Raw genomic sequence first — 18,202 nt, 5'->3', positions numbered from 1 at the left:
TCAGAGAGCACCATCGGACTGACTCAGAGAGCACCATCGGACTGACTCAGAGAGCACCATCGGACTGACTCAGAGAGCACCATCGGACTGACTCAGAGAGCACCATCGGACTGACTCAGAGAGCACCATCAGACTGACTCAGAGAGCACATCAGATTGACTCAGAGAGCACCATCAGACTGACTCAGAGAGCACCATCGGACTGACTCAGAGAGCACCATCAGACTGACTCAGAGAGCACATCAGACTGACTCAGAGAGTACCATTGGACTGCCCAGTAAAGACTGGAGCAAGGCACTAGAGACACTAACAGCCCAGTAAAGTCTGGAGCAAGGCACTAGAGACACTAACAGCCCAGTAAAGACTGGAGCAAGGCACTAGAGACACATACAGCCCAGTAAAGACTGGAGCAAGACACTAGAGACACATACAGCCCAGTAAAGACTGGAGCAAGACACTAGAGACACATACAGCCCAGTAAAGACTGGAGCAAGACACTAGAGACACATACAGCCCAGTAAAGACTGGAGCAAGACACTAGAGACACATACAGCCCAGTAAAGACTGGAGCAAGACACTAGAGACACATACAGCCCAGTAAAGACTGGAGCAAGACACTAGAGACACATACAGCCCAGTAAAGACTGGAGCAAGACACTAGAGACACATACAGCCCAGTAAAGACTGGAGCAAGGCACTAGAGACACATACAGCCCAGTAAAGACTGGAGCAAGGCAGGGAAATCAGCCCTAGTAGCCCACCACTACTACCACCAGTACAGCCACCAGAAGAACAACCAACGCCAGTACAGCCACCAGAAGTACAACCACCGCCAGTACAGCCACCACCAGTACAGCCACCAGAAGTACAACCACCGCCAGTACAGCCACCGCCAGTACAGCCACCGCCAGTACAACCAACGCCAGTACAGCCACCGCCAGTACAGCCACCACCAGTACAGCCACCAGAAGTACAACCAACGCCAGTACAGCCACTGCCATGCAGGTGTCGTTTGCATGTTCGGACCAGGACGGAGGAAGAGGAGGGCTGAGGCCCCCGGGGAATGGAGGTCACAGCAAGCAGAACGCCACCAGCCCCAACACGGCCAGCCAGGCGCGGGCACGCTTCCGTACCGTGGCCCTCATCGCCCGCAGCCTGGGCTCCTTGACCCACCGCTACCAGCACAACCTTAAGGAGTCCACCGCCAAGCTCACTGGCATGAAGTACCGGTACGTAGAGAGATCACTGGCATGAAGTACCGGTACGTAGAGAGATCCCTGGCATGAAGTACCGGTACGTAGAGAGATCCCTGGCATGAAGTACCGGTACGTAGAGAGATCCCTGGCATGAAGTACCGGTACGTAGAGAGATCCCTGGCATGAAGTATCGGTACGTAGAGAGATCACTGGCATGAAGTACCGGTACGTAGAGAGATCACTGGCATGAAGTACCGGTACGTAGAGAGATCCCAGGCATGAAGAACTGGTACGTAGAGAGATCACTGGCATGAAATACCGGTACGTAGAGAGATCCCTGGCATGAAGTATCGGTACGTAGAGAGATCCCTGGCATGAAGAATCGGTACGTAGAGAGATCCCTGGCATGAAGTACCGGTATGTAGAGAGATCCCTGGCATGAAGTATCGGTATGTAGAGAGATCCCTGGCATGAAGTACCGGTACGTAGAGAGATCACTGGCGTGAAGTACCGGTACGTAGAGAGATCCCTGGCATGAAGTACCGGTACGTAGAGAGATCACTGGCATGAAGTACCGGTACGTAGAGAGATCCCTGGCATGAAGTACCGATATGTAGAGAGATCACTGTTGTGCTAGTGGTAATGATAGCTTATTCATGTGTTATAAATGTTTAGTTAAATATTTGATGATTAACTAATTAAAGTGTTTACAATTTATTGTTGTAGTAGCTCGATAATGTGCTATAAAGCATTAGTAAGGTGTTATAGAGCATTAACTAATGAGCCTGTGAGTGTGAGCTAATGAGCTGTTCATGTGTCTCCACCCCTCGGTGACGTGACGTAGCAGTACAGGGATGTTTGGACTGATTGTTGTTGTGTAATAGTGGCAATAATAGCTTCTATGAATGTGTTTAATTGAGTTATTGATCATTGAGTTATTGATCATTGAGTAATGAGCCAGAGTGTTTATGAGTAAGTTATTGAGCGTTTCACATTCACTGGTGCACGTTTAAAGGTGTATAGTAAGTTATTGAGCGTTTCACATTCACTGGTGCACGTTTAAAGGTGTGTAGTAAGTTATTGAGCGTTTCACATTCACTGGTGCACGTTTAAAGGTGTGTAGTAAGTTATTGAGCGTTTCACATTCACTGGTGCACGTTTAAAGGTGTGTAGTAAGTTATTGAGCGTTTCACATTCACTGGTGCACGTTTAAAGGTGTGTAGTAAGTTATTGAGCGTTTCACATTCACTGGTGCACTTTTAAAGGTGAGTAGTAAGTTATTGAGCGTTTCTCATTCACTGGTGCACGTTTAAAGGTGTGTAGTAAGTTATTGAGCGTTTCTCATTCACTGGTGCACGTTTAAAAGTGTGTAGCGATTTCTAGCCCAAAACGGTTGTTGCGCTCGGTTAGTTAGAGATAAATCCACCTGCAGGTGTGTGAACAATAATTGATTGAATTATTAAGTGTGTTATTTTGTCTTAACTGTATTTGATCAACTGCATTTTAGAGCTTTGGGTTTATTTGTGTTTATGATATCTTATTCACAAGTAGAGCAGGAATTCATTACTATATATAGAGCTATATAGAGTTTAATGCTTGGTGCGTGTGTTTTCTGTTTGTATTTATAACTAACTACTAGTGTCCGGACAGCATTATAAAGCATAATAAATTATTCATGAGTTATAGAGTACTTATTCATGAGTTATATATGTTGTAGGTTTACGTGGATGTGTGTATGTTACCATTTCTGCTTCCTTATGACAACATGAAGTAGGATTACTGCCTGTATGCAGTTTTAGTGGTTTCTAGAGTATCTAAACCTTAGGCTTAAAAGTTACATAATAATTGCTTGAATAAGAGTGATAATGGTTTTATATGAAACGTTTCCACTCATTTGATGTTACACAATAACTAATTGAGGCTTAATGATATGCAGATGTACTGTAGGATGTTTGTATCACTGCTGAAACAGTGGGAGTTGTATTTATTTATTTAATCTTTAATTAACGAGGCAAGTCAGTTAAGAACAAATTCTTATTTTCAATGATGGCCGCCTCGCTTCGCGTTCTCAGGAAACTATGCAGTATTTTTTTTTTAAATGTATTATTTCTTACATTGTTACCCCAGGTAATCTTAGGTTTTATTACATACAGTCGGGAGGAACTATTGGATATGAGCTACGTCAACTTACCAACATTACGATCAGGAGTACAACTTTCCCGGAGCGGATCCTCTGTTTGGACCACCACCCAGGACAATGGATCGGATCCCAGCCGGCGACCCAAAACAATGGCACCGCAAGAGGGGCAGAAGTGGTCTTCTGGTCAGGCTCCGTAGACGGGTACATCGCGCACCGCTCCCGAGTTTACTACTCGCCAACGTCCAGTCTCTTGACAACAAGGTAGACGAAATCCGAGCAAGAGTTGCCTTCCAGAGAGACATCAGAGATTGAAACAAAGAACGTTACATGGAAACGTGGCTCACTCGAGACACGCTATCAGTGTGATCATAACAACATACAGGAACTCAAGTCTGTCACGTTTGTTGTACAAAGAAGGAGACCAAGGCACAGCGTGTGTATCATTCCACATTTTATTTAAACTGTGAAACCCTGCAAGACATACAAATAAACTACTAAACAAAATAACAAACCATGACGAAGAGGTGCAACATACACTACCTCAAAACAATCTCCCACAAAACCTAGTGGGAAAAACAACAACTTAAATATGATCCCCAATTAGAGACAACGATGACCAGCTGCCTCAAATTGGAGATCATCCCCCCAAAAAACAACATAGAAACACAGAAACTAGAACCCCACATAGAAATACAAAAACTAGACAAAAACCCCAACATAGAAAAAAAACTAGAACCAACATAGAAATAAATAAACTAGACAGAAACCTCTGTCACGCCCTGACCTACTCTACCATAGAAAATAAAAGCTTTCTTTGGGCAGGACGTGACAAAGTCCTTTTGCTCACCTGACCTAGAATTCCTTACAATCAAATGTCGACCGCATTATCTACCAAGAGAATTCTCTTCGATTATAATCACAGCTGTATATATCCCCCCCAAGCAGACACATCGATGGCCCTAAATGAACTTCATTGGACTCTATGTAAACTGGAAACCACATATCCTGAGGATGCATTCATTGTAGCTAGGGATTTTAACAAGGCTAATTTGAAAACAAGACTCCCTAAATTTTATCAGCATATCGAATGCGCTACCTGAGCAGAAAAAAATCCTGGACCATTGTTACTCTAACTTCCGCGATGCATAGAAAGCCCTGCCCGCCCTCCTTTCGGAAAATCTGACCACGACTTCTGCTCCCAGCCCATAGACAGAAAGTAAAATAGGAAACGCCCATGCTCAGGTCTGTTCAACGCTGGTCCGACCAATCTGATTCCACGCTTCAAGATTGCTTCGATCACATGGACTGGGATATGTTCCGCATAGCGTCGGACAACAACATTGATGAATAAGCTGATTCGGTGAGCGAGTTTATTAGCAAGTGCATCGGGGATGTTGTACCCACAGCAACTATTAAAACCTTCCCCAACCAGAAACCGTGGATTGATGGCAGCATTCGTGCAAAACTGAAAGCACGAACGACTGCTTTTAATCAGGGCAAGGCGACTGGTAACATGACCGAATACAAACAGTGTAGCTATTCCCTCCGCAAGGCAATCAAACAAGCTAAGCGTCAGTATAGAGACAAAGTAGAGTCGCAATTCAACGGCTCAGACACGAGAGGTATGTGGCAGGGTCTACAGTCAATCATGGACTACAAAAAGAAAACCAGCCCCGTCGCGGACCACGATGTCCTGCTCCCAGACAAACTAAACAACTTCTTTGCTCGCTTTGAGGTCAATACAGTGCCAACGACACAGCCCGCTACCAAAACCTGCGGGCTCTCCTTCATCGCAGCCAACATGAGTAAAGCATTTAAACGTGTTAACCCTCGCAAGGCTGCCGGCCCAGACGGCATCCCTAGCCGCGTCCTCAGAGCATGCATAGACCAGCTGGCTGGTGTGTTTACGGACATATTCAATCAATCCTTATCCCAGTCTGCTGTTCCCACATGCTTCAAGAGGGCCACCATTGTTCTAGTTCCCAAGAAAGCTAAGGTAACTGAACTAAATGACTATCGCCCCGTAGCACTTACCTCCGTCACCATGAAGTGCTTTGAGAGACTAGTCAAGGATCCTATCACCTCCACCCTACCTGAAACCCTAGACCCACTCCAATTTGCTTACCGCCCCAATAGGTCCACAAACGATGCAATCACAATCACACTGCACACTGCCCTAACCCACCTGGACAAGAGGAATACCTATGTAAGAATGCTGTTCATCGACTACAGTTCAGCATTTAACACCATAGTACCCTCCAAACTCGTCATTAAGCTCGAGACCCTGGGTCTCGACCCCGCCCTGTGCAACTGGGTCCTGGACTTCCTGACGGGCCGCCCCCAGGTGGTGAGGGTAGGAAACAACATCTCCACCCCGCTGATCCTCAACATTGGGACACCACAAGGGTGCGTTCTCAGCCCTCTCCTGTACTCCCTGTTCACCCATGACTGCGTGGCCATGCACGCCTCCAACTCAATCATCAAGTTTGCAGACGATAGTATAGTGGTAGGCCTGATTACCAACAACGGCGAGACGGCCTACAGGGAGGAGGTGAGGGCACTCGGAGTGTGGTGTCAGGAAAATAACCTCACACTCAATGTCAACAAAACAATGGAGATGATCGTGGACTTCAGGAAACAGCAGAGGGTGCACCCCCCTATCCACATCAACGGGACAGTAGTGAAGAAGGTGGGAAGTTTCAAGTTCCTCGGCGTACACATCACGGACAAACTGAAATGGTCCACCCACACAGACAGCGTGGTGAAGAAGGCTCAACATTTCCGACCCTCTAACCACTAGGCTACCTGCTTCCCTGGCAGGTAGCCTACAACACTGTATATATACATAATATGACATTTGAAATGTCTTTATTCTTTTGGAACTTTTGAAAGAGTAATGTTTACTGTTATTTTTTTGCTGTTTATTTCACTTTTGTTTATTTATTTAACTTGATTTGGCAATGTTAACGTGTTTCCCATGCCAATTAACCCCCTTAAATTGAAATTGAAATTGAGAGAAGAGAAGAGAGAGAAGAGGGAGCAGAGAGAGCAGATAGAGCGATGGAACCATAACGTGATAATACGCTATTAGATTAATTCACAGTTGTCATGGAGATTTTATTTTAATTGAAACAAGCTGTGGCTCTCATCATTGGAGACTGTCTCTTCCAGACTTAATGATTCTACATCTTTATAAGGAAGAGTTATACCAGTTTCACACAAAACACTACTAGACTCATTTCTAACAAGTCTCTCTGAAATTACCAGTTGTATCTGCAATGGAATCTAAAAAGTGGAGATTGGGATGCTACAAGCTTAGTGAACCAAGTGACATGGTGTGATATTACAGAGACAGTTGCCCAGGGAATTTGGAACTCAGGACTCAATTTCCCATACTCCACCAGCATAACTAACGCAGTTGACATGGCGATTTTGTAACGGTCATGCTCGGTTGCCAAGTACTGCATTGCAGATGGGCACGCTACTCTCTTTCTGTTGTGTACTTGGACAGTGACCTTTCACAGACCAGCAGTGTGTGTGTGTGTGTGTGTGTGTGTGTGTGTGTGTGTGTGTGTGTGTGTGTGTGTGTGTGTGTGTGTGTGTGTGTGTGTGTGTGTGTGTGTGTGTGTGTGTGTGTGTGCATCCACACTGTGAGAGAGAAAGAGAGAGAGAGAGAGAGAGAGAGAGAGAGAGAGAGAGAGATGGAGACCGTAACCATCACAAACCCCCGAGTCCAGTCTGGAACCAAACCATTATCATCACCTGAAGCTTCTTGCTTTTCAGCTCTGAGACTTTTCCCTGTGAAGCGAGAGAGAGAGAGAGAGAGAGAGAGAGAGACCCAAACTTAAGGAAAGCTTTGACTATGTACAGACTCAGTGAGCATAGCCTTGCTATTGAGAAAGGCCGCTGTAGACAGACCAGACTCTCAAGAGAAGACAGGCTATATGCACACTGCCCACAAAATGAGGTGGAAACTGAGCGGCACTTCCTAACCTCCTGCCAAATGTATGACCATATTAGAGACACATATTTCCCTCAGATTACACAGACACACAAAGAATTTGAAAACAAACCCAATTTTGATAAACTCCCATATCGACTGGGTGAAATACCACAGTGTGCCACCACAGCAGCAAGATTTGTGACCTGTTGCCACAAGATAAGGGCAACCAGTGAAAAACAAACACCATTGTAAATACAACCTATATTTATGTTTATTTACATACACGTATTTAACAGATGTTATTGCGGGTGTAGAAAAATGCTTCTGTTCCTCGATCCAACAGTGCAGTAATATCTAACAATTCACAACAATACACACAAATCTAAAAGTAAAAGAATGGAATTAAGAAATATATCAATATTAGGATGACAAAGTCAGAGTGGCGTTGACTAAAATACAGTAGAATAGAATACAGTATACAGTGCCTTGCAAAAGTATTCACCCCCCTTGGCGTTTTTCCTATTTTGTTGCATTACAACCTGGAATTAAAATAGATTTTTATTTGGATTTCATGTAATGGACATACACATAAAAGTCCAAATTGGTGAAGTGAAATTAAAAAAATAACTTGTTTAAAAAAAATCTAAAAAATTCAAAACGGACAAGTGGTGCATATGTATTCACCCCCTTTGCTATGTAGCCCCTAAATAGATCTGGTGCAACCAATTACCTTCAGAAGTCACATAATTAGTTAAATAAAGTCCACCTGTGTGCAATCTAAGTGTCACATGATCTGTCACATGATCTTAGTATATATACTCCTGTTCTGAAAGGACCCAGAGTCTGCAACACAACTAAGCAAGGGGCACCACCAAGTAAGTGATACTATGAAGACCAAGGAGCTCTCCAAACAGGTCAGGGACAAAGTTGTGGAGAAGTACAGATCAGGGCTGGGTTATAAAAAAATATCTGAAACTTTGAACATCCCACGGAGCACCATTAAATCCATTATTAAAAAATGGAAAGAATAGGGCACCACAACAAACCTGCCAAGAGAGGGCCGCCCACCAAAACTCATGGACCAAGCAAGGAGGGCATTAATCAGAGGGGCAGTAAATAGACCAAAGATAACCCTGAAGGAGCTGCAAAGCTCAGAGATTGGAGTATCTGTCCATAGGATCACTTTACGCCGTGGTGTTCACCAAAAGGCATGTGAGAGACTCCCCAAACATATGAAAGAAGGTACTCTGGTCAGATGAGACTAAAATGTTGCTTTTTGGCCATCAAAGAAAACGCTATGTCTGGCGCAAACCCAGCACCTCTCATCACTCCGAGAACACCATTTTTTTCATTGGCAGGGACTGGGAAACTGGTCAGAATTGAAGGAATGATGGATGGCGCTAAATACAGGGAAATTCTTGAGGGAGACCTGTTTCAGTCTTCCAGAGATTTGAGACTGGGACAGAGGTTCACCTTCCAGCAGGACAATGACCCTAAGCATGCTGCTAAAGCAACACTCAAGTGGTTTAAGGGAAAACATTTAAATGTCTTGGAATGGCCTAGTCAAAGCCCAGATCTCAATCCAATTGATAATCTGTGGTATGACTTAAAGATTGTTGTACATCAGCGGAAACCATCCAACTTGAAGGAGATGGAGCAGTTTTGCCTTGAAGAATGGGCAAAAATCCCAGTGGCTAGATGTGCCAAGCTTATGGAGACAATACCCCAAGAGACTTGCAGCTGTAATTACTGCAAAAGGTGGCTCTACAAAGTATTGACTTTGGGGGGGTGAATAGTTATGCACGCTCAAGTTTTCATTTTTTTGTCTTATTTCTTGTTTGTTTCACAAGAAAAAATATTTTGCATCTTCAAAGTGGTAGGTATGTTGTGTAAATCAAATGATACAAACCCCCCAAAAATGTATTTTAATTCCAGGTTGTAAGGCAACAAAATAGGAAAAATGCCAAGGGGGTGAGTACTTTCGCAAGCCACTGTATACATATGAAATGAGTAAAGCATTATGTAAACATTATTAAAGTGTCTAGTGCTCCATTATTAAAGTGACTAGAGTTCCATAATGATTCCGATTTGATTTGATATAATGCACTCCTTTTAACCAGAGTGCTATGGGTCCTGGTCAAAGGTAGTGTACTATACAGGGACTAGGGTGCCATTTGGCACGCATTAAGTGTGTCCTCTTGATCTGGTTTTGGGCTCATTGTTTTAATCAACTGGTGACTTATCAGACCGTAACCATCCCACATCACAAACCCCACCAATCCAGTCCAGTCAGGAACCAAACCATTATAATCACCTGAAGCTTCTTGCTTTTCGGCTCTGAGACTTTTCCCTGTAAAAGATGAGTGTCTCCCAGCCATCGGAGTTTCTCCCATCTGACTTTGGCAGGTGTAGTTGAGATGATTTAACCTGTTCAGTCTTTACCACATAAAGATAATGGAGATTTAACCTGTTCTCTTCAGTCATTACCACATACTGATAATAGATTATTTAACCTCTTCAGTCTTTCCCACATAAAGACAATAGATGATTTAACCTGTTCAGTCTTTACCACATACAGATAATAGATGATTTAACCTGTTCAGTCTTTACCACATACAGATAATGGATGATTTAACCTGTTCAGTCTTTACCACATAAAGATAATGGATGATTTAACCTGTTCAGTCTTTACCACATACAGATAATAGATTATTTAACCTGTTCAGTCTTTACCACATAAAGATAATGGATGATTTAACCTGTTCAGTCTTTACCACATTAAGATAATGGATGATTTAACCTGTTCAGTCTTTACCACATAAAGATAATGGATGATTTAACCTGTTCAGTCTTTACCACATAAAGATAATGGATGATTTAACCTGTTCAGTCTTTACCACATAAAGATAATGGATGATTTAACCTGTTCAGTCTTTACCACATTAAGATAATGGATGATTTAACCTGTTCAGTCTTTACCACATAAAGATAATGGGAAGACATTCCACTGGCGTTTTCCCCCGGAGTGGGCCGTTTAACGTGACATGCCGGGTGCCCCTCGTGTGTGTGTTCGTATGTGTGTGCATGTGTATGTGTGTGTGTTCGTGTGTGTGTATGTGTGTGTGTGTTCGTGTGTGTATGTGTGTGTTTGTGTGTGTGCATGCGTGTGTGTGTGCCGAGGTTTTTATAGTTTTGTGTTTTCTGATTTAATCGTTTTTATTTAGTTAAAGTTTTATAAAAACATTTCTTTTGATTTTATATTATTTAATTGGATAACCACATCATGTTTGCATTCTCCCGAGTGGTGCAGCGGTCTAAGGCACTGCATCTCAGTGCTAGAGGTGTCACTACAGACACCCTGGTTCGATCCTGGGCTGTATCACAACCGGCCGTGATCGGGAGTCTCATAGGGCGGCGCACAATTGGCCCAGCGTCGTCCGGTTTAGGGGAGGGTTTGACCTTGGTAGGACGTCATTGTAAAATAATAATTTGTTCTTAACTGACTTGCCTAGTTAAATAAAAAATGAATAAAATACATTGCATGCATCAACCAATGCCACGTTATGGACTGTGCCGTCGGTCACCAGACTGCTATACCATGTGATGTGGTATAATACATATCTAGGCGGTGTAAGATCTGGCATGCATTAGCAACGTCTGAGCGGAGGAACACGACTAACGTTTTAGCAATCTGGTGCCCGACTGCACAGTCGATGACGTGGTACGCAATCATTGGGTGATGCATGCAACGCCTAGCAGGGGAAGTCGACCAATATCGGTGGTGTTGCTCGTGGCAACGTCATCTCGCGGAGTCTGTCTTCAAATAAAGTTAATCTCAATGTGACCCACCCGATTCTGACCCACCTGATTCCGACCCACCTGATTTTGACCCACCTGATTCCGAAGCTTGAAAACCCCATTAGAAGAAAAAACAGCTTGAAAACCCCATTATATTTTTGCTCAAAATTGTCAGAAAGATTAACAACAAAAAAATGTACATAATTCATGATGGTTTTTGTTTTGGTTAGTTTTGGAGTCAAAGATAATATTTTCTGTATAGTTTTAGTTTTTCAAACGGGTTTCTTAATTATTTTATTTCAGTTTACTAAATTGTTTTTCATCATTCATTTTTGTTTTAGTTTCAGTTTTATTTCACTATAGTAACCTTGGCATGTGCGTTACTGTTTGAGACTCTGTGTATGCTGTCCCCTGCCCCGCTACAAAGTTTCTCCCTGCAGGCAGTCACTGAGTCTGAGGTGCTAAAGCAGCTCCTGAAATTTGACCCCCAAAAAACATCTGGGTCACATGGTTTAGACCCTTCCTTCTTTAAGGTTGCTGCCCCTATCATCACCAAGCCTATCTCCAACCTTTTTAACATGTCTCTCCTTTCTGGGGAGGTTCCCATTGCTTGGAAGGCAGCCACTTTTATCAAAAGTGTTGGGAAAACGTGTCAATAATCAACTGACTGGCTTTCTTGATGTCTATAGTCTTCTCTCTGGTATGCAATCTGGTTTCTGCTCAGGTTATGGATGTGTCACTGCAACATTAAAGGTCCTCAATGATATCACCATTGCCCTTGATTCTAAGAAATGTTGTGCTGCTATTTTTATTGAGTTGGCCAATGCTTTTGATGCGGTAGACTATTCCAATCTTGTGGGCCAGCAAAGGAGTATTGGTGTCTCTGAGGGGTCTTTGGCCTGGTTGGCTAACTACCTCTCTCAAAGAGTGCAGTGTAAAAAGTCAGAACATCTGCTGTCCCAGCCACTGCCTGTCACCAAGGGAGTACCCCAAGGCTCAATCCTAGGCCCCACACTCTTCTCAATTTACATCAACATCATAGCTCAGGCAGTAGGAAGCTCTCTCATCCATTTATATGAAGGTGATACATTCTTATACTGAGCTGGCCCCTCCCCGGAGTTTGTGTTAAATGCTCTACAACAAAGCTTTCTTAGTGTCCAACAAGCTTTCTCTACCCTGAATTAACCTTGTTCTGAACACCTCCAAAACAAAGGTCATGTGGTTTGGTAAGAAGAATGCCCCTCTCCCCACAGGTGTGAAGAATGCCCCTCTCCCCTACCTCTGAGGGTTTAGAGCTTAAGGTAGTCACATCATACAAGTACTTGGGAGTATGGCTAGATGGTACACTGTTCTTCTCTCAGCACATATCAAAGCTGCAGGTTACAGTTAAATCTATACTTGGTTCCCTCTATCGTAATCGCTCATCTTTCACCCCAACTGCCAAACTAACCCTGATTCAGATGACCATCCTACCCATGCTAGATTATTGAGACATCATTTATAGATTGGCAGGTAAGGGCGCTCTCGAGCAGCTAGATGTTCTTTACCATCAGATTTGCCACCAGTGCTCCTTATAGGACACATCACTGCACTCTACACTCCTCTGTAAACTGGTCATCTCTGTATACCCGTGGCAAGACCCACTGGTTGATGCTTATTTATAAAACACTCTTAGGTCTCACTCCCCCCATCTGAGATATCTACTGCAGCCCTCATCCTCCACATACAACACCCGTTCTGCCAGTCACATTCTGTTAAAGGTCCCCAAAGCACACACATCCCTGGGCCGCTCATCTTTTCTGTTCGCTGCAGCTAGCGACTGGAACGAGCTGCAACAAAAACTCAAACTGGACAGTTTTATCTCCATCTCTTCATTCAAAGACTCAATCATGGACACTCTTACTGACAGTTCTGGCTGCATGATGTATTGTTATCTCTACCTTCTTGCCCTTTGTGCTGTTGTCTGTGCCCAATAATGTTTTGTGCTGCTGCCATGTTGTGTTGCTACCATGCTGTGTGGTCAAGTGATGTGTGTTTTGTCCTATATTTATATTTTATTTCTTTTTTCATTTTTAATCCCAGCTCCCGTCCCCGCAGGAGGCCTTTTGCCTTTTTTGGTAGGCCGTCATTGTAAATAAGAATTTGTTCTTAACTGACTTGCCTAGTTAAATAAAGGTTAAATAACAAGACATAAGACAAAACTTTTCTATAACACAAAAGTGTTAGTAAATAATGCATCATAGTACCTGTAAGTGGCTGCATTAGACTATAGGTGTAACGTCCTGACCATAGAAAGCTGTTATTTTCTATGGTAGAGTGACGGGGGGTTTCTAGTTTAGATTTTCTATGTTGTTATGTTCTAGTTTTGTATTTCTATGTTGGGATTTGTTTGGGATGATCTCCAATTAGATACAGCTGGTCATCGTTGTCTCTAATTGGAGATCATACTTAAGTAGGTGTTTTTCCCACCTGGGTTTATGGGAGATTGATTTTGAGTATGTGTATGTTAACTCTTCGTCACGGTTTGTTGTTTTTGTTCATTCAGTTTTATTTTGTATGTATTGCATAGTTTCACAGTTGAAATAAATATGTGGAACGATAATCACGCTGCACTTTGGTCCACTCCTTCCTACGACAGCCGTGACAATAGGAACACACAGTATGTAGGTTTTCTACAGACACATATGTAATAAACACTCCCCCTATGTTAAATGACACCTACACTCTTAGACAAAAAATACCGAAAAGGCTTCTACCTGGAACCAAAAAAGGTTATCATATGGGGTCAGCCAAAGAACCCTTTTGGAACCCTTTTTTCTAAGAGTATGTAATTATTTAAAAAACAAAATGTTTACCTTTATTTAACTAGGCAAGTCAGAAAAAAATCTTATTTTACAATGACAGCCTACCTCAGCCAAACCCTAACGACGGTGAGCCAATTTGGCACCGCCCTATGGGACTCCCAATCACGGCCAGTTGTGAGACAGCCCGGGATCAAACCAGGGTCTGTAGTGATGTCTCTAGCGCTCAGAAGCAGTGCCTTAGACCGCTGCACCACACCGAAGCCCCTGTGACCAAGGAAGATTGGAGATAGTGTTTAAGTTGCCTTGCATCAGACCTATGTAATAAGAGACTGTGTTGGGATGAGTAACCCATCTCCCTCCTCCTCTCAGTACCCTTGATGATGTTCTGGAAGGTTCAGGGGCCCAGCGTTGAAGTTTAATTGGGCCCATACAACATGCACATTGGTGGAGGCTGCTGAGGGGAGACAGCTCATAATAATGGCTGGAACAGAGCAAATGGAATGGCATTAAACACCTGGAAACCATGTGTTGATGTATTTGATATCATTCCACTGATTCCGCTCCTGTCATTACCACGGAACCCCTTCTCCCCAATGAAGGTGCCACCAACCTCCTGTGATGCATATCACTCACGGTCGATTTAACACACACACACACACACACGCACACACGCACACACGCACACACTGAGCCCTGTGGGGAACCTGCTGTCATTTCACATTTCTCATTCCGTGTCATATACTTCAGCAGTATGCTATCACATAGAATACTTCAGCAGTATACTGTCAGATAGAATACTTCAGCAGTATACTGTCACATAGAATACTTCAGCAGTATACTGTCACATAGAATACTTCAGCAGTATACTGTCACATAGAATACTTCAGCAGTATACTGTCACATAGAATACTTCAGCAGTATACTGTCATATAGACTACTTCAACAGTATACTGTCACATATAATACTTCAGCAGTATACTGTCACATAGAATTCTTCAGCAGTATACTGTCATATAGAATACTTCAACAGTATACTAACATAAAATACTTCAACAGTATACTGTCATATAGAATACTTCAACAGTATATTAAGATATAAAATACTTCAGCAGTATACTGCCATATAGAATACTTCAATAGTATACTGTTGATATAGAATACTTCAACAGTATACTAACATATAAAATACTTCAGCGGTATACTGTCATATAGAATACTTCAGCAGTATACTAGCATATAGAACACTTCAACTGTATACTGTCATATAGAGTACTTCAATAGTATACTGTCATATAGAATACTTCAGCAGTATACTGTCATATCGAACACTTCAACAGTATACTGTAATATAGAATACTTCAGCAGTATACTGTCATATAGAATACTTCAGGAGTACACTGTCCTATAGAATACTTCAACAGTATACTGTCATATAGAATACTTCAGCAGTATACTGTCATATAGAATACTTCAGCAGTATACTGTCAGATAGAATACTTCAGCAGTATACTGTCACATAGAATACTTCAGCAGTATACTGTCACATAGAATACTTCAGCAGTATACTGTCACATAGAATACTTCAGCAGTATACTGTCACATAGAATACTTCAGCAGTATACTGTCATATAGAATACTTCAACAGTATACTGTCACATAGAATACTTCAGCAGTATACTGTCACATAGAATACTTCAGCAGTATACTGTCATATAGAATACTTCAACAGTATACAAACATAAAATACTTCAACAGTATACTGTCATATAGAATACTTCAACAGTATATTAAGATATAAAATACTTAAGCAGTATACTGCCATATAGAATACTTCAATAGTATACTGTTGATATAGAATACTTCAACAATATACTAACATATAAAATACTTCAGCGGTATACTGTCATATAGAATACTTCAGCAGTATACTAGCATATAGAACATTTCAACAGTATACTGTCATATAGAATACTTCAATAGTATACTGTCATATAGAATACTTCAGCAGTACACTGTCCTATAGAATACTTCAACAGTATACTGTCATATAGAATACTTCAGCAGTATACTGTCATATAGAACACTTCAACAGTATACTGTCATATAGAATACTTCAACAGTATACTGTCATATAGAATACTTCAGCAGTATACTGTCATATAGAATACTTCAGCAGTATACTGTCATATAGAACACTTCAACAGTATACTAACATATAAAATACTTCAGGGGCAGCAGGTAGCCTAGTGGTTAGAGTGTTGGGCCAGTAACCAAAAGGTTGCTGGATTGAATCCCTGAGCTGACAATGTAAAAATCTGTCGTTGTTCCCTGGGCGCCGAAGACGTCGATGTCTATTATGGCAGCCCCCCGCACCTCTCTGATTCAGTTGGGTTAAATGTGGAAGATGCATTCAGTTGTATAACTGACTAGGTATTTCCCTTTCAGCAGTATACTGTCTTAAAGAATATTTCAACAATATACTGTTAAACAGAATGCTTCAACAGTGTACTGTGTTTGATCCACCTGGACTTTGGGACTTTCAAATTCTCCCATGTCACTGTATACATGTTGGAGTCTGTATCTCTTTCTTTTTTGTCTGTCTCTTGGTTCCCCTATCACTCAATTTTCTCTCTCTCTCTCTCTCTCTCTCTCTCTCTCTCTCTCTCTCTCTCTCCCTATCACTCCAATTCACTCAGTACCAATTCCTTTTTCCGTCTACTTATCTTTCCTGCCCCCTCTTTCTCTCCTTCTCCCACACCCTCTTTTCTCGCTCCACTAGTGCGCGTCAGTCAAGGAGAATTTCAGGTGATCCCGGCTTAACGGCTGCAGGCTTAACTGGTGATTTCCTCTCTCTGCAACTTTGGAGCTTTTCTCTGGCAGGCCCTAATCTCTTCATTTTCCCGGAGTTTGGCGAGAGCGCTATAAAATGCCTTATGTTACATCTCTCACTATTCCAGTATTTTCAGGGTGTGATTTTATGTGTCACTAAATGTTAATTTGATAATCTATTTAAATAGATGATGAAAATAGTGCTAGCGAGTAGCGCTATAGCAGGGGATGTTGATAAGACATGACAGGGCGGTTTGGTACTAGGGGCTACTTTTAAGTGACTCATTTGACATTTTACCTCAAGGCTTGGTTTCGCCATCCCCCATGCAACAAAAACTGTCTAATGTATGGTACGTTTTGCATGTTGACTGTACTGAATGTGTTAGATGGAAATGGCCTTGCACGGTCCAAATGTCTTCTGCAAAATAGACACACACACACACACACACACATGCCTCCCCCTTCCTCCACTTCTAGACTTGAGAAAAGTCCTAATCTCTTGAATCATTGGTGTCAACACCCCCAGACAGACAGACAGACAGACAGACAGACAGACAGACAGACAGACAGACAGACAGACAGACAGACAGACAGACAGACAGACAGACAGACAGACAGACAGACAGACAGACAGACAGACAGACAGACAGACAGACCTTCAAGGGAGTCAACGGAATACTCCCCAGCCCAGAGTTGTGACTGCAGATCTGAGTTATCAGACTTGCTGCCGTCAAATTGGAAAATATTTTTGTTTTTCATAGTAGTCAGGAGAAGTTAGAACTTTGAGGGAGTAGTGTCCCATATCAATACTTAGTAGGAGTAGTGTCCCATATCAATACTTAGTAGGAGTAGTGTCCCATATCAATACTTAGAGGGAGTAGTGTCCCATATCAATACTTAGGAGTAGTGTCCCATATCAATGTCACGTCCTGACCAGTATAAGGGTTATTTGTTATTGTAGTTTGGTCAGGACGTGGCAGAGGGTATTTTGTTTATGGGGTTCGGGGTGGTGATTTATTTAGTAGGGTGTTTGTTTAGTTAGTTCCAGGGTTTTGGGGTTATGTTCTATGTTTGTATTTCTATGTGGTTTCTAGTCTGTATTTCTATGTCTAGTTGATTGGGGTTGGACTCTCAATTGGAGGCAGGTGTTTTCTAGTTGCCTCTGATTGAGAGTCCTATATATGGATATGTGTTTGGTTAAGTGTTTGTGGGAGATTGTTCTTGGATTGCTGTGTTGCCTTCAAGACTGTTATTTTGTCGTTAATCGTTTTGTTATTTTTGTATACGTGTTTGTCTATTTTTTTCCTTTTCCCGTCAATAAAGAAGATGAGTATACATGTCCCTGCTGCGTTTTGGTCCTCTCCTTACGACAAATATGACAGAATCTCCCACCAAACATGGACCAAGCAGCGGAGGAAGGAGCGGCAACAGGTGGAATATCGGGAGACATGGGCAGAGATGAGGATAAGAATTTCCAGGGCTATGGAGGAGTT

At 42.4% G+C, this 18,202-nt stretch overlaps 1 protein-coding gene across 1 annotated transcript in view; it reads left to right on the top strand.

The window, feature by feature from the left end:
* Positions 1-18,202, top strand: part of kcnab1b (potassium voltage-gated channel subfamily A regulatory beta subunit 1b) — an 83,071-nt gene that overhangs the window by 1,532 nt on the left and 63,337 nt on the right. The window contains exon 1 of the mRNA XM_045694379.2: positions 1-1,228. This exon is cut by the window's left edge and continues 1,532 nt beyond it. Within this exon, the coding sequence (XP_045550335.1) occupies positions 999-1,228 (230 nt within the window). The 5' untranslated portion in view covers positions 1-998. The remainder of the gene's footprint in view (positions 1,229-18,202) is intronic.

Source organism: Salmo salar, chromosome 14, assembly GCF_965601325.2.
Source record: "Salmo salar chromosome 14, fSalSal1, whole genome shotgun sequence".
Lineage (NCBI taxonomy): Eukaryota > Metazoa > Chordata > Actinopteri > Salmoniformes > Salmonidae > Salmo > Salmo salar.
This window is presented reverse-complemented; position numbering and strand designations above follow the sequence as displayed.